The following is a 24438-nucleotide window of genomic DNA, read 5'->3' as shown; positions in this document are numbered from 1 at the left end:
ATTCCAGGTAAGAAACACCCGTGGCAAATGCAGCAGCAGCTGATGCTACAACTGGGAGCTTTGCACTTAATTGGCTTCATCAAAAATCTGATCAGGAAACACTCCCACTGAGAAGAGGACTTGCTAATTAATTGCTTGGACTTTCCTGGGGAGGAAAGTGTGTTCCTTCATCATACAGACTAATCAGAGACTCCCCCAGCTCTGCTGCCTTCCGAGGGCATTACCTTTTGAGCAAGAACACTCCCTGGGGCCGAACCCTGGGGCCAGGAGGGTCGATCTGTCTCACTGCTTACTCACCCCACGCAGAACAGGCACAGGACAGACATCACTGCTGCACCCGAGCAGGACAGCCTCCAGAGCTGCTTTTCCAGCCTGCAGAGCTGGGCTGGGTCCCAGCCCCGGCCAGGCTGAACACCTCTCAATTTCAAAGGGGAGCTCAACCGAGAGGCTGAAACTGCTCCGCAGACATTTGTAGTAAAGCTCCCCTTAGCTGCAAGGGGCTCTTCATCGCGACTGGGGCTCTGACCCCCCCCCCCGGCCTTGTGCCTTCGGGCCCAGGGGCGCACAGCCCAGACAGCCAGGACGCAGACAGCACCGAGCGTGGCCACCGGATCGATTCCCCTGCTGAGTCACCGGCTGCCAGAACAGAGCTGAATCATCTCACGAGGAGACGGGCGCTGAAGACTAATTAACGAGTGCACAGAAAGAAATCAGGACTTACCCTCCAAGGGAGACAGAAGATTTCACTCTGGACTTCATGATGGCCTGCTGATAGTACATGATCTGAGAGGAATCAGAAACAGCCGTGGTTAGGAGCACGGAGATGTAAAGAGCAGGCCAGCTCTATCCGAACCTCAGAGCGCTGGGAGGAGTGCTTCCTCCCAGTAATCCACTGGATGTCCAAGGAATCACAGAATCCCTACACTGGCACAGTAAAATGGCTATCATCACCGAGCTTATTGAAAATATCAAAAGAGCATTTTGCAATGTGCAAGTAATTAAAACCACTCTCCATCCTATATAAAAATTGGGTAATAGCTACCATTCTGGGCACCTAGAAATGCTCCCGATGATTTACCATGTAATTATCATTGATCCTTGGCTGTCTCTACGCTGGCGCCACTGGATGTATCTCCCGTGATTTCCCCACCACTAATTTTGATCTATTGGATTTTAGTCCTGGTACCAGCCCTTGCTGAGCCTTCCCATCGCTGGGAGAGCTGCTGGCTGCCTGTAGTGGGAGAAAATGTCCCGAAAACATATTGACTGAAAGCTTCATAGCACAGAGACTTTGCCAGCCAAACCCAGACATTTTTAAAAACAGTTTATCCCCTGCAAAGGGGGCTTTGGTCCCCCATGCAATACTGAAATAAGCAATACGTATAGGTTGAGCGCGTAGAAATAAGGGAATAATTAGTTACCTCTCTCCTATAAACATCCATTGTTTTTTTCTGTAACATAAAGAAACAAAAACCATTAAATTGGGGTGGGTGCTTTCACTCGCCTTTTTTGAAATATGAAAACACTATTGCAGGGCTGCTGTTGTGCAGTGCTCTCCAATTAATTCTCATTACAATTAAAATCAAACACAGCAGCTCAGCTAATCCGGGCTATCATCAAAGCTAAGAGCATCTACACACCGTAAATCATTCCATTAGCTGTATTTACTATTTAGTGTTGCTTCTTCCATCACAGCCTGCCTGTGTGCCTTCAATTAAGGGGGTATTCTAATGTAGCTAAAATAGATTCGTTTACGAGACACAGATTAGATCATTCAATATTCGCTAAAGGAGACAGGAACCAACACATTGCAAAATATAAACACCACAATTAAAAGCCTCAGATGCAGTATCTGCTGCGCAAGGGCTGCTTACGTTGTGATTTGAGTAACGCAGACTATGTTAGATGTCATCCACAAATGAGCAAGCAATTGAAGGCAAGAAATTAACTGCAGGGTGTTTATTCACCCAGCTTCCTTTGAAGCACAGTTAGTTTGTGTGAAATAAACTTGACGAAGGAGAGCGAAAGACAGGCTAAGTCAGTGATGCTCCCAGCAAGCCTTTAAAGGCTTCTGCAGCCTTTTAGTTCTGCATCTCCCATTTTAGCCAACAAGAGTCCTGCAGCTAATCTGCGGCCCAGAATTACCCTATCTAATTAAGCCCCTAGCAGACGCTAGTCTGCAGAGTGCCTCGTGGAAGCGCCGTCTTTGTGAGCCATGAGGAAGGGAGCATCTGGCAGCAAACGACACAGGCAGCCTGCGTCTCCCACCTTCTCAGCAGGGAACCTGCACACTGAGCTGCCCCGTTTGGGAAAGGCAGGATGCCCTCCCAGCGCTGCTTCCTGAGGGACCGCAGTGAGACTGATGCAGGTCTGCCTGTGCATTTTAACTATAACCACTAGTCCTGCTCAGGAAGGAGAAATTGTCCTACACAAGGAAGAAAAATGTGCGTATTTTGCTGACACTTGGTTGGTTCTGAGAGGGCACACTCACCGTTTCAGCAGCAGGAGCCAGATACGCAGCAGATCAGCCGATCTGTACAGCGCTACCATGAAGCCAGCCCGTCTGATGCTAACATAAACCTAGCCCGGCAGGTGCAGTACTAACAGAAATCCTCACCGTGGCATTGCAAGGGGAGGAAGACTTTTACTGCTGGAAATGCCACGGCCAGCTTTGAACGACAGCACACACAGTCTCAGCAGGGACAGGCAGGAAAGCAAACACCAGCCGCGCTGGCCGCACACAAGGAACTGCACATGAGGAGTTAAGGGCTGACACATCAACGGGGGTACAAAGCTCTTGGACAACAACAGGATCGTTGGCCACAGGGCCGTACAGCCTCATAATTGGAAGAGACAAGGACTAAAGAACAGCTTTTTCACCCTTCTCAGCTTAGCTGTACCCCTGATGCCAGGAAAGCTCTCGTGCAGGCACCTCTTCTTCCCCCACATTTCTACAGCAGCATTATTGTTTCAGATCCACTGTAGAAATGGAAGTCAAAATAAAAAAACAAAACCCCAAAAAAAACTCGCCACCTGTTTGCATAGAGAAACTAGCTGCATTTACTGTCCTAGAAACGCCCTCTTTAGAGAACTTTCTGTTTCAGGTCACCTAATTCCTGCACAATACGAGTTTGCTATCTACTTGGGCAACCTGAGATACAAATCAGGCCCCATCAGATTTCCAAAGTGCCAGCTGAACTGTTCCATTTGAGGAAAATGAAGAGTGGCTAGGGCATTTACTTTAGGAAAACTAAGAGGTTAAAATCATTAGATGATTTTAAAAGGCCCCTCATGTCTTCTGCTTTGTCAAGTGGGTGCCTTGGACAGGCGTGGTGCAGGGGTGAAGAGAGGTGGATGCTGGCATAACGGCTTGACGGCAGCTCACGTGGCAGTTAAGTTGTGTTTGTCTTCTACAGGGGTCTTAGAGTCACGCAGCACACGACACACACATGAGACAAATAGCTGTTGGGAAGGAGAAAAAGAGCCCAGTAAGTTAAGTGTTACACAGAGCAAGAAATAAATTAAACTACCATCAATGAAGAAAAGTTATGTGTACATATGTTAAAAAAAAAATCAAAGCTAATGAACACATCTGCATACAGGGAAAGATTTTTTTAAGTACATCCTACACCAAGGATCTCCTCCTGCCACAGCCTGACCAGGCAGGTGAGCCTCTGGACAGCTGGCCCTGGGAAGCCGGGGGGGTTTGGTGGGGTGCTCTTGGGTGGGGGACTGCACAGAAAATGGGGCTATGGCATGAGAAGGGCTGAGCATCACTCAGCGGTGGCAAACACTGAACTGGCGAGGAATCAACCAGGAACCCAGCACGGGGCACAGCATCCATCACCCCACCGACGACTGCAGGTGCTGGCTGTGCTCAGCCCTTTCCAGTTCTGAAACCAATAGCAACTGGGAAGGATCTCAGCTGTTTCACCCCATGGCTGCACATCATTTCATTTTCCTTCCTACCCCAGTGCTTCCCACACCAGTGTTTCCAGCTTTGCTGCTGGTACAAGAGACCCCGGATATTCTCTGTGTCCTTTTGAGCACCGCCAGTTGTCCCCACTGCACTCCCCGTCCTGACCCCCAGCTGCTGACAGCAGCAATGCCCAAGTGCCCCATAGCACCCACCCGCCCTCTGCCATTTAGAAGGAAATAACATTTGGAACAGAAGTGTAATTTCTTATAACGAGATTAATTTTGCAATGCTCTTAATGGGTGACTTAGCGCAATTACCGTGGATAAGCTCTCCGGCCCTCCAGGCTTCCAATCAAAATGGCAATTAGCGAAAGAGCTCCGGCTGACTCAGGAGAGGGCCACGTGCTCATTAGAAGAACATCCTCCTCCCTGAGACCCGGCGCAGCGCCGTCCCGCCCTGCACAGCCTCGTCACAGCCCGCTGCCGCCAGCTGAGCGCTCCCCACGCACGCAAGCCGCAGCTGCAGAGCGGAGCTGGGAGCCAGCCAGGACCCGGCCGAGAGCTGATCCACGTGGCTGGAGCCCCGAGCTCCTTACGAGAGCTGGGACGCCTCCTGCTAACTTCCAGCTGGGTGACGGACCTCCTCTGCTCTCGGCGCGGGCCTTCCCGACCACGTTGTGGAGATGACGGTAATGTGTTTTGGCCCGTCGGGCTGCTCTGCGGTGTTTGCGGAGGACGCAAACAGCTGGACAGCAGCTTTCGTGGGTGTGCCCAGACGGAGCTCGGAGTGAATTTCAGACCTGGTCAAATCACCCTGCAGTCTGCCTGCTCCCCGAATGCTGGCAGTGCCCCCCACCCACACGTGCAGGTCAGTAAGCAGCGAGGACGAGCACCGGGATCCCGTGCAAAGCACCAGCTGCCAAGCACGGGGCGGCACCAACAGCCTGGCCCCCCTCCACAGCTCGCTTTCCTTCAGTCAGAGCGAAAACCTGCGGGCACCGCCTCTCTCAGTGAGGAGCAGCACTGGAGCATGCAACCAGCTGCTCCTGCACACACAAACCCCCCTTTTGGTGCGCAAACCTCCCTACACGCAGCCAGCTGGGAGCCCTGCACTCCAGAGGCAAATTCTGCACCTAGCACACGACCATCTGCACATGCAGCTCTGCTGCACTCGTCCTTCCCCCCCAACAGCTGGAAATCAGATTCTGAGCAGCCCAGATGTTGGGTTTCTTTCAAATAGCTGGTTTTCCCCTATCTTGTTTATTTGCTTCCTGATCCCGTTGGTTCAACAGACGGGAAGGATGCTGCGGAAGCTGCGTGTTTATCAGGCAGCCAAACTGACGGAGACTTGGGAAATTAAAGGTCAGCAGCGACTACAGGGAACTGCTGCAGCTGATTTGCTGCATGCGACAAGCCAGGGTGTTTCATTCAGTAGTCCCTGGATCTAGCACGGTGATTTTGGGTAGGCTAAAGCACCATTTTAAAGGCCTTCCGCTCACAGAAGAAGGCAAAAGCCGTACCTGCAGGAGAGCCGGTGGGCTCTGGCAGTTGCCTGGTAACTCCCTAAGCAGTGATGCTTCATCCTGAGCCTGAGACCTGGGTAAAAAAGGCTAAAGCAGCCCTTAATTAGCTGATCAATGGACAACTACTGCTGCCTTGCTTCCCCTGTCCAACTACAACTCCTAACTCATTCTAATAGCATGCCCACGGGTCAGTGATAAAAGTCCCCTTGGAAGGAGTGCAACATGTGGCTGAGCGCCTGTTTATCTATCAATTAGAGCGAGCAGCTCACCAAAGGGTCTGAGGCAAGTGAAAAAGAGATGTTCTTGCCACTATCAGCTTCAAAGAAGCCATCCTGATGTCAGAAATGAGTTATCGCTGGGAGCATTTTCTTTCTCAGCTGTCAAGATAAAAGTAAACTAATTGGCCAGTAAAGCTGAACTACATCGAGTGGAATCGGAGTCAAAAATCAAACAAATGGGTGCCGGATTCATGCACTCGTTTTCTGCTCCCATTGCTTCACCTATGTCAGAGCCAGAGGCTGGGCCCACAGAAAACACCAGTAAAACTCCCTGCTGCCTTAGCACGGGATAGGATACCAAATAATACAGTCCAGGTCAGCATTTACAGGCAGAGCCTGGGCCACCCTTTCTGCCCAACAGAGGCTGTTGAGCCACAGGTGTTTATGTTTATGTTTTGCTTTCTGCAGCCTGCAGGGGAAAAAAAAAAAAAAAAAAAAAGCTTCAAGTCCAGTGGTGAACGTATGTGAGCTTTTGGCTGTCTATGGATTTTGGATTTTTTTTTGGTTTTTGGGCTGTCAGGCTATTTGCAAAGCTAAAATCTCCCATGTCAGCTGTAAAACTGTGGGTGAGAAGCTGGCTACTCCTCTTTTCCATTTCTCTCTCTTTCCCCCTCTCCTGCTTTCTCTCTCTCTCTCAAAAAAAAAAAAAAGGGGCTTTCTGCAGCTGCTACTTACAGCAAGAAAAAAATAAAATACACCCCAAACCTACACTTTGCTCATGTTCAGTCTCTATGGTAACAGAACACAGTTGGCCAAAGCAATTATCCTGCCTCTGGCTGTTGAGATGTTTAAAGGCTGTTACAAAAATGAGAAGTTGTGGGAATACAGGGAGTGTGATCGCAGTCACATTTGCATTTAATTGCCGAGACACGCTCTGTCTTCACTTTCAAATGAACACCATTAAGTGCACAGCTACAGGATCGCTTTAAAGGACTGATGAAGGAGCAGAAGATTAGCTTCAGCTCCTCATCGAACCGCGTTCGTCTCGTTGTGGACTCCAAACCAGTCCCACCCAGTTACAGCCTCCACAGTCTCAGCTCATTAATTGTGTTTCTTTACGGTTTAGCTTCACAATACGAATTCTCACACAACATATTGTGTCTCCTATCCACTACACCAACTTTTTGCCACACATTTACCCTTTTGGAGGGATTCTGCCATTTTATTTTAAACTCTGATCTTTCCTCTAGTCCTTTATACTCCTCAAGCCCACACTGAGTTCACTCAGCACTAATAACAAGGCAGCCACAAGCATCTGCAGGTAGAGGATTCCTTAATTCAGCTTCACCAGCAGAGAAAACATTTCCTCTAGCTACACACACACTAACTGATGTGTCATGAAAGTTGACAAAGCCAAAAGAAGCTGCCAAAGCCTATTTTGAGGGCCCCACACCCTGGACAATGAGACAGCTTCAACTTCTGGCCCATTTGGCCGTCACAGCTGAGCTGACTTGCACAGCCTGCGTTCCCCCCAAAAACACCACCCTAGGGACGTTATTTGGGTCCTCCCAAACGAATTCAACAGCGGTGAACAAATGCTGCCTCACCTGGTTTACCTTATTTTCATTGGGATCCGTCGCACGGTCTAATCCATACTCCAGGACGTCGAGCATGCCGGGCTGTCAGGAGCAGGAAACAACCACAGCTTTGTCACTCCTCTGTTTTAAAGTCTGGGGGACATGCGAATGCACGGGGAGACTCCCGGGCCCTGAGGGCTGCCACTCATCACTCTCCACTTTCACCTTAAAAGCCTCTGACTAGCGAGCACGGAGCACAGCCCCAGAGCAGGCTGTGACCAGCACAGATTTGCCTGGCTCTGCTGAGCACGGCCGCAGCTCCCAGCCAGGTGTGCCCCAGGGGAGCTCTGCCCCCTGTCTGGAGGAACTCTCCCCTTGAGCACGGATGCTGCAGCCAAATCTCCCTCCCTTGCACCTTTGAGAGCAATCACGGAGAAGGTGCTGTGAATTCAGGGCTCATTTTGCATCCCAGACTGGTTGTGGCTGGGAAGGCTGGCGGAGCTGTGGACTGCTCCCCTGTCTGGATGTACCACCTCCCCCCAGACCTCTTTTCCACGACTGCCACCGAGTCAGTCAATTCTTCAGCCCTGTGGCCCCCTTTTGCTCTGCTCGTGGCTCTCTACATTTCATACTGGGTCCAGGCTGACCCCTTCCCTGAGGAGAAGCAATGGGGTGCACACCCCGGGGCCGTGACCATGGCTGTTCCCCTAGCAGGCAGGAGCTTGTCCCAGGGGGACTCTAAGGAGGGCACTGCTCAGATACAACACCACACACCTTCATCCTCTACTTACGGGAGTCCGGTTCACAAGCCAGTAGGCTCTCTCCTGGCAATCCAGGGCGTACCTGTCCGCCTTCTTCCGCTCCTTCCCTGCCCTGCAAAGCCAAGAACAGGAAATCATTAATTTTTCTCTCCTAAAACCACCGGGATGACAAAAGCGGCACAACCTCAGCCTCCCCTCCCTCTGGGTCCCAGCCTGGCTGCACGATGCTCTGAATCAGTCTCCTGACCACAGCCTTGCACAGCTAATTCTGGACTACACATCACGCAGTTCACATGGCCACACATGACTGCCACTCCTCCCTGCTTTTAGCTTTTGAGAAATCATCTTCTTCCCGAGCTCAGCTGGAAGCAGACACATCCTCTTTTGATTAGGCAGCCAGCCCTGCGGTAGTGTTTCACACCGAAACCCCACTGCTCGCAGCCACTCCTGCTGCTTCGTGTTTACCCACCTCAGATGTCACCGTGCAGTACCTGAGGACCGCTGTGCAGAGATGCTGCCCACACACATCCTGACGCCTCTCAGTAAAAGGGACATTTCTCACAGAAATTATTTGGAAAGCAGTGCCAAGCTGCGTTCCCAGGCACTAAAACTCAATCATCTCTACTATTAAATAGAAGAGGAACTAGCATGGTTTGGGGCTGAACCAACTCATTTTTTTCCCAGACGAGCCCTGGGCACACTTCAGTGCTGAGCATGGGCAAGGGAGCATCCCCGACGGGGCGTTTGCATGTGGCCACCCTGCTGTGGCTGAATGCGGTGGGTGTGGGCTGCTCTGCACCACTCAGCACCATCAAACAGCCTCAGACACGTTTAATCCACCAGTTCAGATATTGTGTCAGTATCTACCTCTAAAATGGCATTTGGTATCTCTTAGCCCAAGTTTGACCTCAATTTACAAGAGCAACAGCGCCGTGCTTAATGAGACAGTTATCTGATGAGCTGCACGCCGATGGCTTGGCTCCCATCCCAGCGAAGGCAGAAACGGCTGCTGAACGGCAGAGGCAGCGCATGTCACGCTGCAAGGTAAGAAATGGTAAAAGGAATCCATAGAACTAGGCAAGATCTTATCTCCAAAGGAGCAATCCCATCTCATTTTCGCTAACTCTCCTGGGAATCTGAAGGATTCAGCTCCCCACATCAAGTCATGCTGGCGTGCTGCCTAAGTACGTATTTCAGAGTTTTCTCCAGAAGTCTCTGCTGGGAACACTTACTGCTTCTTGATTCAGGCCTGAAGTTCTGCCGTGAGACGCGTACAAACGCTAATTGAAACAGACCACTAACAGCTCCTAAGTCTGGTGGCCTGACCTGCAAATGCTCACAGACAACCCTGGCACTTGAGCTAAAGGAAGCTGTACCTCACGAGGCTTGCATGCTGCAGCATCGGGGCCCAGCTTCTTCAGGGAGTCGCGTCAGGTGCAACATCTAAGCCTCCCCTTGCACACTTGTGCATGTGCAAAAACCACTTGTGAAGAGCCCCGCGCTTGTGTCAGCTGGAAGGGCTCCCACCCCCGCCTGCGCGCTCGCTCTGACAAACCACACCGATTCCAGGTCTCTGGTGGACAAATGTCAGGCAGGGAGAGAAGCGCAGGTGCGGCAGGCAAGGGTGAGACTTCACAAGGGGGTGTCCAGTCATTTGAAAACAGCTGAAATCCTTCACTTGTGATGTGTGTAGTGAGCAAAGCTTCCACGTAAAATGGAGAAACCCCCAACCCAATATGAAAAGCAGCTTCATTTCACCATCCTGAGGAGCACACACAAGTTATTTTAAAACTGCAGTTTATGCTTTAAACCGTAATTTAACTGTGTACCAAGACAGTAAAGCTCTGCCTCCTCATAGCCTCCCCAGTGATGCAAATAACAGAACGCAAGTCAACTCACTTATACTGCTCTTTGGCTTGCATAATAACGAAATCCCACTTGTAGTTTATTTTTTTATTGAGCATGTTGTAATGTTCCTGGAATAAAAATAAAAAAGCAGTTAGTGTGAAAATTCTGGATACGGTGCTCCCAGGCTGGGGTTTTCTTCACTCTCCATAGCTCCACCAGGCCAGGCTGGCAACTGAGCCAAAAAATCTGGATTGCTCTGAAGGTAATTATATGAATTGCAACAATTTGAAATACCATAGCAAGGAGAGCAATTACTCCTGCTAAAATTATCATTGACTTCAGAGTATTTTTCTGCATTAGCCAATTTTTCACTTCCACAGTTTCGGCTTTTGACACAAATGGAGTAACACCTCATTGAAAAGAGATGATTTTTTGCCATGCCCCTTTCATAGCAACGGAGGGCTACAAAGGGGGTTTGCAACTTAGGGGTTTGCAGTGGAACGAGTACAGCATCTCCTTACCTTTTCGTATTCTTCTAAAATCCCCTTCCTCTTAATGTTCTTCTTTGCTAGGTAAATTGCTGTGGATGGAGAAGCACATATGCAGTCAGCTATACTTAGACCAACAAATTCGAGAATAATTAATAAATTGCCCCCATGGAAAACACAGGAATCTTTGTCTGTTATAATACCCTCCCGGGCATGAGCTCCAAGCTCACAAAAGCTCACTGAAGAAAAATGAAGCTGGTGCTTTGCTCTGTCACCAGCGCTTCGCAAGCCAGTGTGCTGGCTGGGAGCAACCGCGGTGGCGTGTGCCTTCCACCAGCAGTTCCTCCTCCTCTGGGAGCTCAGGCAGGGTTTCACGGGTCAAACTATACTGGGACAGATCTTCAAGATGTTGAGGTTCTTAGAGTTCATCCTCCAAGTTTTCCAGTTACAGGCCAGTGTTTTCTTCCAAGTTCTATTAAAAGTATTCCAATGTAAAATGTGCTTTTTTTTTTTTCAGAAGTTCTACAGCATGACATAGATAAAACCACAGAGGACAATCTCGGTATAAACTAATTCATCCATGAACTGCACAGCCCAGAGGAACAAATCAAGCTGATCAGCCCTAGTTTCATCAGCAGCCCGATAATAAAAGGCATCATAATGGCAGCAAAAGATTGATAGGGAAGAGCTGTCAAGCAATATTGGCAGGCACTGTGCATTATATAAAGAGAGAACCATCTCTGAATGCAGGGCTTGATGCAAACCTTCAGGAAGACAGTCTTGGGCTCATATCCAGAAATACACTTAACTATTTAGGGAAATCTAACCTTGTGTTTAAAGTCTTCTGTACCCAGCAGAGTATTTTAGATGCATTCCAGCCTGATAGAACTTGTTGGAATGTAAGAGAAGTTTAAGCACTTTACATCATCAAGGGCACAACAAGGTGTGCACGTCCAGAGTGTTCCCTCCGTTCAGCATCGCACACAATCGTTCACAAAACAATATGAAAGAAAACGTAAGGGCTGGTCACACAATGTGGAAACAGCATGAAAAGGTAAAGAGCAAGCACAGTGCAGGACCGCATGGACTGGCTCTACCCCTCCTAAACACATACAGTGCTATCACATACCGTAGTCTGTGTCATCAGCAGGCCAGCTCTGCGTGGGCCAGAAGTACGGTGTCTGCAGAAAAAGACTTTTGTTAGTGCACAACAACCTTGAACTCATGCCAAGCAGCGCACAGCGCTGCCCACACTAAAGGGAGAAGAAACCTTTCCTCTGCCTTACTACTGAGAACCTCAGCTCCTTAGCGGTGTCAGCGCACACGGCGGTGCAGGCCAGATACAGGAGAAGAATCGAGGTCATCAGACTGACGATGCCAACCCCACTTCTGCTCTGCAGCCAGTTAACATGGCCAACCTTTCACTGCTGCCTGAGCATTTGGACTGAGATGCTGCAGCCTGATTTGTTAGCATGGGGGAAACAGACTTCTCATTCAAAGTACCAATGAGAGCATCCTAATTTCCCATCATAGCGGAAGCTCTCCAGCCGTGAACCTCGATAATATCCCGCTATTACCGTGGGTTTTGTGTATTCGCTATTCAGTCTCCCCACATCATTCTACTATCACTCACAGATTCCATTTGCTACATTAAACCTGGAAGGAAACATACATTTGGAGGAAAGGACAGCTATTTTTAAGTTGAGCAGGAACACTAATTTAGTTAAAGGAAGTATCACAGTTTGCTTGTAAACCATGCTCTGATACACAGAACTGACATCAGGCTGGGGGAACTGGCCTGAGGCTGCTCTGTGTATCCTTTCTTCCTTCCTTCTATACCCTGAGCGATTCGCATGGCTACATCGCAGGGCCTCATGGCTCCAGCTCCTGGGGAACTGCCCTAGGTGCCTGTTTCCAAACCTCATGCTGAGCTCCCTCGCTTTAGACAAGGTGCAACTCACCTGAAACCTGTACAGACTACCGTCTGTCTTCAGGGTGAGATTCTTCGGCTCCTGAAGAGGGTAGATGTACCCATATTTGACAAACAGGTCCCCCAGATGTAGTGCCTCTGAAAATGGAGAAGGCAGAAGATGGTTGCACAGAAACACTGAGCTGCAATTTAGAAGTGAGCTGCTACTCAGGAGAGAAGAATTCATCTAGGAGGTTTTGTCTACGGAGATCTTAAAGTCTTACAGCTCAAATTTGCAACAGCATCACTTTTTACATTTCTACCCACCTTCATCAGTGATCTGCAAACGCTGGAGAATCCACTGCAGTATATCGTTACCTGTAAAGCAGAGAAAATATCAGGCACTTGGAATCAGGAGCGTGTAATCTGCAGGCCAAAAGGAGACCTTTCCACTTCTCACCCCTCACACCGTCCCTGGAGCCCAGTGACTGCACAGACCTCTTCTCGCAAACACACCCTCAAACGTGCCATGCCAGAGAAACACAGGTACAATGCACGGCCAGTATCTCACTGGCCATGCTGTCATTCTGGCGTTCTCCTGACCGTGTAGGTGTCAGTCTTTGGGAGCAGGAGCACGAGGCAGGCAGTGAGCTCAGGAGGACACGCTCACGTGTACAGAAGCACACATGGCCTGAGCAACGCTTAAACCCTAACCACTGGGTGACTTAGGTGGTGCAACCGCTTACACTCCCAGGAAAAGGGAAGTGCCCCTTGTTTTGCACCATCTCATCTTGAAAGATTCACTGCAAAGCATCTCCGGATCCACAGAGCATGGTCCTGGCTCAGTTTTAGTAAGAGCCCGGTGACCGGTCCCCTCCAGTCCTTTAAGGGACACGGGTTTCAGAGCAGAAGGGTATCCAAGTCTTAGATCCAAGCTGCAGCGGTAACAGGCCACATGAAACACAAACAAGATTTCTGCATTCACAAACACCCCATCTCTCCCCGTTTTCGTTGGGGTGTGGTCAGTCCTAACCCTGGTCAGCATGAACATCCAGTGGTTTTAGTTTTCCGTTCTGGGAGGCAAACTGCATTAACCTCCTTCCATTTAAACAGGACCAGACAAAAACGCTCTCAACTCCTGATCAATTATTGGCCTTTTCCTCCAAAAGTCTCCTAGGATTGCAGATCGAAACGCTGACCTTTCTTGACATTGCAGTGATGACTTAGCTTTCTAATAGGGGCTTAGAGCTCTTATCCTACCGCCTGCTTCCTGAAATAGATGAAATTAAAGGATTATCTCATCACTCATTTCTAGACAGCTCGCTCTGTAAGCGTTTTCTCCCAAAGGTACGCATTAAACAGGAACGTTTCTTTGTCTTTTCTGTTCTAAGCCATTTTACTGATTCTGAATTCATCACCTAGTTAGCTTCCTGCACGCAAAGACCTAAGTTCTCTTCTGTGGATCTGTGTCCACTGATTGAATCACCCTACTGTCTTCACCATCCCTTTATTAAAAATGAATTAGTCTCTCAGGCAACACCCAGAAGCCAATCAGTATATACGCGACTTTTGCAACGCCAAAACCAGCACAGTTTAGAGAGCGATGACTGCTGTGCAAGGAGACTGCAACTCCCTTGCCTATTAGAATTGGACTAAAATGTTTGACTTACGTGAGAGGTAACTTGTAGCAAGTCTGGCTAAGGAACCAGAACAAAGCCGATGGCACGCAAAGACGACGAGCACCAACGGGCATCGTCCCTCCACATCATCTAGCCACAGCCTTTTAGGAAGCGGTATTTCATACTGGCCAGACGTCAAGAGAAGTACTTGTTCCCACTGCACTTGATCTAGCTGGCACGTCATCTGCAGTACAGGAGGAACTTTTCTGCAGCACTGCCTTAACCATGCAGTAAGGACTAGGGAGGCAAGAACAGATCTTTTGCAGATGCAGAGCACTCTACCAAATTCCGCTGCGTAACAGCTATGTGAGCCAGGCTCTGCATACACTATTACGCACGGAGGATGCTCGTGAGAATGAGCTTCACCCAAGTTCTCCGTCCCCTTTCACTGACTCGGACTGGATCCATGGGCAACTGCCTTGAACCTCTGTGCCTCTGCTTCTGCGTCTAAGAAAAAAAAAATGGGGCAAACAACATGCAGGGCCTACAGAGCTTCACAAACATGCTCGGGATGAATTCATCTATTTGGCTGAGCTTTCTCCCGATTTGCCCACAGCGAGTTCATTGGTTTCAGTGGGATTTTGTGTTCCGAATTTCAAAGCTCTGCAGAAAAAAAAAAACAAATCAGGAGGAAACATTGGTTCAGAACGTGTGAATATTTATAGTGGAAGGTCCCTCACAAGAGCTTTTGTGGAGGCTTGGAGAACAGGGAGCAGAGATACTGATAGTGGATTGCTGCTGCCCTGTGAAAGGAGCTAGCAGGCACAAAGGGAGACTGTGATAAGAGCTGCCTGTAACGCTAGACGTGACACCTCACAACCCAGCTACACGCCTGTTTCTTCTCCAGCCCGCTTGAAGGAGGAAAAGCTGTCATTTAGAGGCAAAGGAGTGGGCTGAATATTTTGTTCTTCTCCTGCACTTTGAAGAAAAATGATTATTACCAGAAAATGTTAAAAGGGAGACTAATTGTTTGTTGCTCATTTCTGAAGCATGATATTTCATTTCGATTCCACTCTGCCTCTTTTAATCAGATTTTAATATTTATCCTTATTTGTGATCCAGCATTGCCAGGAATACGCCAGGTCTGGAGGCTGAAGCACCTGTTCACCTCTGCTCTTATTCAAAGAGCTAGGAATGAAACAAGACACGAGTGAGAATAAGATAACGGGAGATCTCACAGGACATACAGCAAATATTTATTGGGAACATGGGCTCCAACGTGCCCCCATGCAGTGATAACCCAGGAATGGCCAAGGAGTCCACACACACGCAGCTTTTCCGTGATGAACGTCTTGGCCTGGACCTTTCCCCAGGGAAGCTCTTACCTGCCACGGCATGGGGGATGTTGGTGATCATCACCCTCTGCGTCTGCATCTTGATGCCCGTGTCTGGATTCTGCATCTCCACCATAAGCGCTTCGATCTGCAACACACGACGGGATGAGACACGTTACAGGAGGGGACAGGAGGGAGCTCAGGACCACTGCAGCCCTGCGCCCCAGCGGAGTGCCACAGGAATGGCTGCAAGAACTACAAAACCTTCCCTTTCCATGAGAGTTCCTACTTCAAGCCGATGTCAACTTTCACACCGACTCACTGTCACTGCCTCCTACAGACAACACATGCACAGACAGGGTTTGCAGATGAGGGACAGGAACTAACTACGCCACGAGAGATAAACGTTAAAAAATTCTTAGCTTTTCTTTCATTTTTTTTAAACAGGCATAACACTGCAACATTTCTCTTTTATTGACAGAAATCTCTGCTACCCATAAAAGTTCTTCTCTGGTTCAGTGGGCTCCTGGCTGGGGCAATAAGGGAAAAAAAAAAAAAAAGGAAGGAAATAAAATCTGGAAAGCTGCTTTTGTTGCAAAAATACCCCAGCTGTGCACACTCGTAGATATTGCACCACGCACCGAGAAAATAAGCAATATTTTGGCCGTCGACCAACCAGCAAAGGTTCTGCTTCTGGTCTGCAGATAATAACCAGGCGGGACTCTAGAAGAGCAACAGGAAAGGCACAGCACTTTGCTGCGGGGCTGAGCGAGAAACGCGAGCCCCAGGGAAGACGAGAAGGGCCCATCCTTTGAGAAAGCACAGCCAGCCTCCAGGCCAAGCCTCTGAACAGCAGGCCAGGAGCGATTAGGGCGGGGAGCAGAATTTACCTGTGGGAAAGCACACCGCAAACAGAAGCGCAGAAATAGGGCCCGGCTCTAAGCAAGGAGGCACCCAACAGGCTCGCCGGCCCTTCCTGGGGACGGCTGCACCCTGTCCTGGGGCTCAGCCCCACTTGCGGGCAGCAAAACTCAGTCCTCAGGGATGGTGCAGCCACCACCAGGGGTAATTCCCTCGTGTCTGGCAGCATCTCCCCCTCTGACTCCGGAGCGATGCTGACGACCAGCTCAGGCTCACTGCCTAGTCTGTAACAAAGCACGGCGCGCACGATGAATCTCACGCTCTGGCCAGACCTAAAAAGAAACCTGGTTTCCAATTTACTTTTTTTTTTTTTCCTAAAAAGGTGAGGATTTTCAAAGGCATTTTCCTTTTCTTACGTTCGACTTCCTGACAGCAACATCCTAACGGAGCAAGAGCCTCCTGCTTGTGCTCAGGACCCTCTGCTCAGGTGGGCAAGGTCGAGGCTCGCTCCTCACCTCCTCGTTTCGTGATGCTCATCCGAGCGCTGCGAGAGCACTGGCTCTGCAGAAGATGCTCTTCTTGCCAGAGATATTAAATCAAAATTGCCCCAACAGGACCAATTTGGTCTCTCTGCACTTCCATTTCAGGAGAGGCAGTAGCTTTTTAGCTGGGATTAGTGGATTTAATGACTGTGACTTGATGACACTCAGGCACAATGAAGGGTATTGTTTCCACAGGCACCACAGTGACTTTGGTCCCTGGGCTTGCCAAGTTCAGCGAGGATTTAAGCTGTAGTGACAGGGTGCAGTCTGGGCTTGACAGTAAAAATGTATTTTCAACTGTTCTTAAAGCCAGTGTCAAATTATTACTGTAACAGAGAAGTCTGCTAACATTTCACACGAGTACTTCGATATAAGTACTTATATAGAATACTTTAGAATAGCAAAACCAGACCCAAATCAATGCAATGTGAAGATTTTTTAAAGACATTTTAACTGAACCACTGAACTGAACCCCCTCAGTGATGGCACCATCTTGGCCAGATCCAGAACGGACAAAGTCATCACCTCCTTCTTGGTTACCTTCTAGATTTTGAGACTTGTAGGTTCAGCCTTCAGCCCTGAGGACGAGGAATGGGACTTCTGTTGTGCAAGAGAGCCGGGAGACCCTCATTTGCTCACTCTGAGCTGAAGGTCCTCCTGCTCCCCAGCCCACATGGCTCTGCAACCACCTGGGCCCCAATTTCGGCCTCGACAAGACCCAGGCCAGGCGTGGAGAGGTGCCCACGCAGCCACGCAACACGGGACGAAGCAGGATGGTCCCACAGGCAGGGCACTGATTCGGGAACCTCATATTGACTTCCCCGTTCCCCCTAAGCAAACGCGGGTGATCTCGGGGAATTCCCTTAGTCTCTCTGTAACCGTCTGCTCTGCAGGCAGCATCTCCTCACCCCGCAGGGATGCCAGGAGGTAAATTCAGGCTGCCTGTTGCCACCGGACTGCTGCGCACCAGGCAGGTCCCTTGGCTTTGGGTTCGAGAGATGGGTCTTCACGAGTCGGGAGCGAGGAGTTGGCTCGGAAACCCCCGGGAGCCTCCCAGCACAGCACGTTCTCTTCCGGTAATGAGCGAAGAACTCCAGACCGCTGGCACGTTGGTTCCCTGCCGGGCTCCCTCTCGTCGCTGGAGAAATAACACACATTGGAAGGAAACAAGTGAGAGGAACCAGGGAGCTGCTGGGGGGGTGCCTGCTGCTCAGGCTGCAAACCACGCGCTCGGCTGATCGAAACTCAGCGTGCCTCTTCCCCTTCTCCCAGGGGAACCCCCAGCTTAGTGCAGGTTGCTGGAGATCAGGAGCTGCTCTCAGCACCAGCCCGCCAGCGGGAGGCCAGGAGGGCCGGCTAAAACGCAGCGAGGCTATTTACTTGCTTTGCTAAGGGCTGTCACCCATTTTGTCATGCTTTCGGCCAGGGAAGCACCGTCTGGTTTGAATTCTGTACAGCGAGAAGCCACTTCCTGCCTTTGGTCGATGGGTGGGGACGTGCAGAGAGGTAAATATCAGCACAAGCACGAGAGGAGCCAGGCTCTGGAGCAAGCTCGCCTCAAGCACCGAGCCGCCGCAAGTCACAAACCCCGCCGAGGTCTCCCGCCAGATCAACCGGAGCATCTGCACGGAGGCGGCTTCACCCCAAAAGCCGCAGAGAAGACAACAGGAAAACTGTCTCCCAACTGATCGCAAGTCACTGGGGCTGTTAAGCGCAGAGCGAAACTCTTCAGCTCGCCAGTAGTAAGGAAAACCTTTCAGGAGCCCCGGGGATGGCGGGGAGCCTCCCCGCGAGGTGCTCACCGGCAGCTGATGGGAGACTGCTGGGGCTCCACGGTGAGGGTGTTCCCGTGGGAGGGAGCAGTGGGGACAGCACGAGCCCGGGCAGAGGCATCTTGCTTCGGATGGAAAGAAGACGAATTTTCCGGCAGGCTCCAGCTCCGAGCAGAGTGCCCGCTCCCGGTGCTGGAATTAAAAACCTGCGGCCTTCTGCACCGTGACCGTGTGCCCAGCTCTGGTCCCCCTCAGTGCCTCGCACCGCCTGCAAAAACAAACCAAAAACCCTCCCTGCCTACTCCCCAGGTAGCAGCACAGGCTTGCATGGTTACTCCAGCCTCGGAAGGCTAACTCGATTAGTTTTTTCTGCTTACGACAGTCCTGCTTTGCGCACTCAGAGATGATCAGGAAAAAAAAAGAAAAGTCCCTCGTTAACCGGCTAAAACTTCCTGCTTTTTCTTAGCCGAAGCTGAGGGACGGAGGCCCGTTCCCACCCCACCCAGCCCACAGCAACCCCACACCCTAAGGAAGCACGGCTGTAAATGGGGAAAGGAGGGCTGTCCCCGGCCCTGTCCCTGCGCTCTGCCCTTCCTCATCGGGCCACCAACCCCACTGCTAATTAAAGCCACAAGGAAGCGGACCCAAACCAAACAACAGCTGTGCGCACTGCCTCACCGAGGCACGAGCTTCTTGTCCCTAGGAGACTGTGGGGAACGAGGAACGGGCTCACCTCTGCCCACCTCATCTGCGGGGACAGGACAAGACGGACGTGGCATCGCACCGGCCACGGGGCTGGCAGGTCTCCTCCCGGGAGCTGCCAGCTCAGCTCCAGCAGCATACGGGGCCTCACGCAAATGGGAGCATCCTGAAGAGCTCCTTCCAGCGACAACACAGCTCCAGCACTAACACCGCTCTGGAAACGTCCAGGCAGATGAAGAGAAGCTGACGAGTCTCTGTGGGATGAGGGTGCCGGGCTGCGAAGCCCCCGGCCCCGCTGCGGGCCCGGGAGCAGCCCCTGCCCGCCTGCAGGTCAGGAGGAGCTGCCCAGCCGCCAGGGACCAGAGCAAGGAGGAGGCAGAGGAAAACGGCATCCATCAGCCCTACCCACGAGCTCTGAGTCACGACGCAGCTCATGGAGCACAGCAAGGAAAAACACACAGCCCACCAGCTGCCGGCGAGCGCGGCCCCGCTGCAGGGCCAGCTCCTCGCTGCGGGGACAGGCGCGGGCGCCGCCAGCTCGTCCCGAGGCAAAGTCCCGTCCCAGCACCTGGCCTGAGGTGCCTGTGGCCAAAATGTGCGCTTTGGGGGCTTCCTCCCTGTCCCGAGGGACTTTCTTGCCAATGTTCAAGGCAGTTTAGAAAAAAAATATATAATAAGTCAGCCTAAGCGTTAGTCACGGGCATTTTGTGGTGAGCGTCACAGAGCCTTGGGGGGGCTCTTTGATTCCCCTGGGGGTCAGACACGAAGACCGAGCTCTACGCCCGGCTCGAGGCCCGCAGAGCAGCCCCACAGCAGGGACACGGCGCTGCCCACCCCCAGAGCAAACCCCCTTCTGATTTCCCCTGTCTGCCCACGGGACTGATCCGTCCGCAAGCAGCCTGCCGGTGGCACATCGTGGCTGCAAGGGCACCGCAGGTGCCCAGCACCGCAGGAACTCCCTCCGTGCTGCCGGCACAAACCACGGCTACGGCGTCTGTGCCAGCCGGCGGCGAAGCGCGAGCACAGACTTAAGCGATTGACAAAGCTTCTCTCTAGGATTTTAGCTCCTCGAGGCTCCAAGCCCGCAGGGCGCTCGCTGGAGGCGTGCCAGGCACTCGGCTCCCACCGGGGACAGCCACCACAGGTCCGTGGGGTGGCAGGGCTGTGCCCCGGGGACGTGGCCGTCAGCACAGGCAGTGTAAGAGCTGAGGCTCCATCCACAGCTTCCCTGAGCTCCGGGACAAACAGCGGAGGAAGGAAAGCAGAGGATGAGAGCCGAAGCTGGCCTGCTGACCATCCAGGAGCTCCCCTTCCAGGTGCTAGCAGCCCTTGCACTCGCAGAGCGGTAGCTACTCGAGTCCTCCGCTGCTCAGCGTGAGCTGCACACGCCGCGCACAGCGACGTGCCGTATTGTAACAGACCTTCCCCCCGAGCAACTCCGAGCGCTTCGCACGGACGGCTGCAACCCCGGGGAGCGGCCAAAGCACAGCTGCGGGAGGTTTTCCCCAGGCACGCAGCTTCTCCTCTGCGCTCCCGCGTGAAACCCCGCAGGGTGTTACTCAGTGCAGAATTTGGCCCAGCGTATTTCCTTTGGCAGGGCTCCCCGGCCAAATTTACCTCGAAAGACGCAGCCCCAAAGGAAATATCCTCCTTACTTCCTCCAGTAAGAGGAGTACGGGGCTTGTCGTGCCAGGCACTCACCTGAGTACTGAACAGCCTCAATTTTCCCCCCTTTTCCCCCAGAACCTCCCCACCTCCTTAGGTCGTAGGCGTTGCAGGAGAGCTGGCTATGATTCGAGCAGCGACTGGCTGGCTGTGCTTGTCACCGGGAATCCAGCTAATTCCGCTCAACAAGATAAGCCACGGGCAGGAGAGGTGGGCGGGAGGGAAGCTAGCTTAACGTTCTGCTTTTCAAACCCTCGGCAGATATCAGCTGCACTAAAACCGGTTACACTTCTGAATGAATGCTACAGAAAAAAAACTACCGAATGCTTTACAAGACTACACATCGCATCCAAAAGCGTGGGCATGCGTCTTCCCACTCTTTCAACTGTTTCTGGCCACAAATACGCTTGTTTCTGAAAATGAAAAAGTGGAAAGAGGCAGGGAGCGAGCAGTTGGCCGGGATACATCCCCTGGAAGCAGCCGTCAGCTGGAAGCGCTGGGAACGCACGCACCACAGGCCGTAACCCAGAGCAGAACTGGGCGGCCTGGCACCGCGTGTGATGGGATTTCCCTGAGGGAATGACACGGTTTTTAGGGTCGTTGGTGAAAAACATAAGAGAGGGAGAAAAATTATCACAATAATTCATCTGAAGCAATTCGAAATGAGTAAATAAATAAAAATTACAGATTTCTTTTCCCTGTGACTTCTGAACAGGTCGTCCCCAGCCCCCCAACCCCAACCCGGGCAGGTGCCAGCAGGGCTCCAGGTGGCTCTGCAGCAGGTCACAGCCCTGGGGATGGGGACGGGACCCCACGGCCCCCAAAAGGCTCCAGGGAGCCGCAGCCCGGCAGGATGCTCGGATGGCTGGGGCACGGTGCGGACACGGGGACCCGTGCCCGGAGCATCATACAGTGCTGCCCTGAGTATGGCATGGCATGGCACGGCACGGTATGGTATGGTATGGCACGGTATGGTATGGCATGGCATGGCATGGCATGGCACGGCATGCTGTGAGCCCGGCGTGCCCCCAGTGCTGACACCCAGGCTGTGACCTCACCTTTTTCAGGAAGGCCATCCGCGGCCGGTAGCGCTGCCCCTGGTCCAGCCGTGTGACGGTCATGGTGCGGTGCGGTGCGGTGCGGTGCGGAGCCGAGCCGAGCCGAGCCGAGCCGAGCCGAGCCGAGCCCGCCGGGCAGCACCTGCCCGCCGCCCCCCGCCACCGCCTCCCGGCCCCCTCGGGGGCGGAGCCGCCGCCGCGCGTCGTAGCCAATCAGCGCCCGCCGCCCCCAAGCTCATTTGCATGAAGGCGAGGGGCGGTGCTGCTGCCGCCTCGGGGCGCTAGTGGGGAGCGGGTGGGGGGCGTGGCCGGGGAGCGGGTGGGCGTGGCCTGTGCGCGGGTGGGCGTGGCCTGTGCGCGGGTGGGCGTGGCCTGGGCACGGGTGGGCGTGGCCTGGGCAGGGTCGGATTCTGCTCTGGGGTCGGGGTGCTGGGCGCTGGGGCTGCAGGGGCTGGGGGCTGCTCCTGGGGGGCTCTGGGGGCCAGGCAGGGACGTGTCCCCAGCAGGCTCCCTGCAGAGCCCCCACGCACCGCTCACACCGCAGAATGGGCGAGAAGCCCTCCCCAAAACGCTCCTGGTAGGGGTAAAGCAGGGGCAGCCGTGCCCGGGGTGCTGCGGCGGGGCCTCGTGTGTGCCAGCCGTAGGCACGGCCTCAGGCACCCGCTCCCTGAACGTCACCGGCCCTGCCCTCCCCGGCTGCGTGGTTTTGGGGCCTCGGCGGATTTGTCATGTGGGGAAAGGGTGAGTAACGGCGCCCGGAGGAAGGCCGCAGGGTTACGGGGCGCTTCCTCGCGAGGCAGCCGTCTCACGCCGGTGGGTGGGGGAACGGGACCCAAAGGGCAGCGCTGGAAACTGCGAGCTGGGTTTAGTGGGGTCGCTCGGAGGAGGGCGGAATTTCCTCCTGCTGCCCCGCAGCGCAGAGGGCCGGGACCCCCTCGCACCGCAGCTGATGGTGCCGGGGCTCGGGGTGGGCATTCCCTGGGCCTCCTGCCAGCCGGGTGGGCACGGTGCCTTTTGTCATTGCACGCCTGTAGGTGCTGCGTGTGTACATCCGCACACTACAGATCCGTTTCCAAGCCAGGCACGGGGCATCCACACACCCCACACGTGTAATCACAGTGCCTGCCCCACCACGGTGTTTGTGACAGCGCCGACGTGGCAATCTGTGCTCACACGCTTCAGGAAAGCCCGTTGGCTCCCAACAGAGCTTCCTCCATTCACACCGACACCCTGAAGGCACGGGCTGCGTTCCACGTTGCTCTGCTGCCCTCGTGGAAGTTTTATCTTCATCTCTGTTCTTTCATAGTGTCTGAACAAGCCAGTGCTTTGGAAGGCTTCTCTCCTCTGTCTGCTTGGAGTCATTCCCATGTGAAATCCCCGCGTGAGTCACAGCAGCCGCTGGATCACCGACACTCCTTACTTTCCAGAGGCTTTTCCACCGTCCTGTGGTCTGTGCTGCTAGCTAATTTAATGACGATGAGTAACCCGTGTCGTTCCACACGCTCGTATCAAAGTTAGCCTACCTCATGCTTCAAGGCATCAGCTGGCTGCCAGAAGGAGCAGGAGGAGAGCTCTGCACACGCTTGCAGTGTCTCGTACAAGTGTTGAGTTTCTCAAAACAAAGCTCAGATCCTTGTGGCCCTCCGAAACTGCCAAGGTGTCAGAAACTCTGGTAGCACAGACTGTTCTGTAGGCAAACAGCAGGAGAGAGGGAATTACAAGTGGAGTCAAACGACAAAAGGGAAAAAACAGTGAAAACGTGCAGGCATTTTGAAGGTGGTAGCTAACGAAAGTGAGACAGATACTGGCAGGAGAATAGGATGTCTGTAACTCCTGGACATGATATCAGGGTAAATGGCACTCAGATAGATGTAGGTCAATTTCTCGGTTTTGTAAGCCAACTGGGAAAACTCTTTATAAATTACAGACATTTTTCCTGAACAGCTCTTGGTGCTGCCCTCCTGTGTTGTGGCAGGAGCCAGAAGTACCCCAGGTGAGACGCAAACACTGGCCTAAATAAAGGATCAGTTACCACCAACTGCACACGCCCCACGCAGAGGAGCAAAACCAGCCATTTCACCCCAAAATACTGCCTTTAAATGTGCCATTGAGGCATCTAGGTGTCTGATTTAGGAGAAACATTTTTGAAAACTGGGGCTACACATGAATTCAGAAAAACAAAACTTCCTTGCAGGAGATCCAGGAGAATTATCTGGAAAGAGCTCAAGCTGAGGTGTGAGCTCTAACCTTGCCAAGCTCCGAGGCTCCTGGCAATGTTAAACCCTGCTGTTCTGCCCTGACACCCTCCTCGTAGCCCAGGTTTGGATTTTTTTTTTCAATTTCTATCCTTCTCTGACAAGCTAAAATAAAACTTAGGAGCACGTCTCTGCCTGTTACAAAGCTACCTCGTGTCTTTGTTACAAAAACGCCCGATATAAGTTCAGCGATGATAACGTCTGTAAATGACAAACCAGCCGACACAGAGAAGATCAGAGATGAGCCGCGCTCCACCTGCTGCCCAGGTGAATTACCCAGCACTTAATGCACTATGGCAGATTTGCCACGTGAAGCACGAGGCACCTCAATCTGATTATACAAGCTTGTAAAGGGCAGACAGTCCTGGGCTTTAATGACAAAACCCTC

At 52.3% G+C, this 24438-nt stretch overlaps 2 protein-coding genes across 3 annotated transcripts in view; both read right to left on the bottom strand.

Annotated features, from left to right (window-relative positions):
• Window positions 1-21981, bottom strand: part of RGS9 (regulator of G protein signaling 9) — a 31511-nt gene extending 9530 nt beyond the window's left edge. Inside the window, exons 1-11 of one of the 2 annotated variants that reach the window (XR_013940636.1) lie at window positions 21796-21981; window positions 15247-15343; window positions 12570-12620; window positions 12295-12401; window positions 11463-11514; window positions 10367-10425; window positions 9897-9973; window positions 8028-8109; window positions 7276-7338; window positions 1422-1451; window positions 722-783 (exon numbers count right to left, since the gene is read on the bottom strand). Coding sequence is in view for 1 of the 2 variants with exons in the window: in XM_080560610.1 (XP_080416736.1) it covers window positions 722-783; window positions 1422-1451; window positions 7276-7338; window positions 8028-8109; window positions 9897-9973; window positions 10367-10425; window positions 11463-11514; window positions 12295-12401; window positions 12570-12620; window positions 15247-15343; window positions 21796-21858 (743 nt within the window). In the remaining variant the exon portion in view is untranslated. The remainder of the gene's footprint in view (window positions 1-721; window positions 784-1421; window positions 1452-7275; window positions 7339-8027; window positions 8110-9896; window positions 9974-10366; window positions 10426-11462; window positions 11515-12294; window positions 12402-12569; window positions 12621-15246; window positions 15344-21795) is intronic. The other variant, XM_080560610.1, reaches the window with a different exon arrangement.
• On the bottom strand, window positions 18293-21670 carry LOC308179909 (uncharacterized protein; the record flags this gene model as incomplete). The annotated part of the gene is made up of 3 exons (XM_080560733.1): window positions 18293-18302; window positions 18401-20826; window positions 21649-21670. 2 exons carry the CDS (start codon window positions 21668-21670, stop codon window positions 19829-19831), a joined length of 1020 nt encoding a protein of 339 aa, XP_080416859.1. The 3' UTR covers window positions 18293-18302; window positions 18401-19828.
• Window positions 21982-24438: the final 2457 nt, after the last annotated feature.

This window comes from Anser brachyrhynchus (genome assembly GCF_964034855.1).
Source record: "Anser brachyrhynchus genome assembly, chromosome: 18".
Lineage (NCBI taxonomy): Eukaryota > Metazoa > Chordata > Aves > Anseriformes > Anatidae > Anser > Anser brachyrhynchus.
This window is presented reverse-complemented; position numbering and strand designations above follow the sequence as displayed.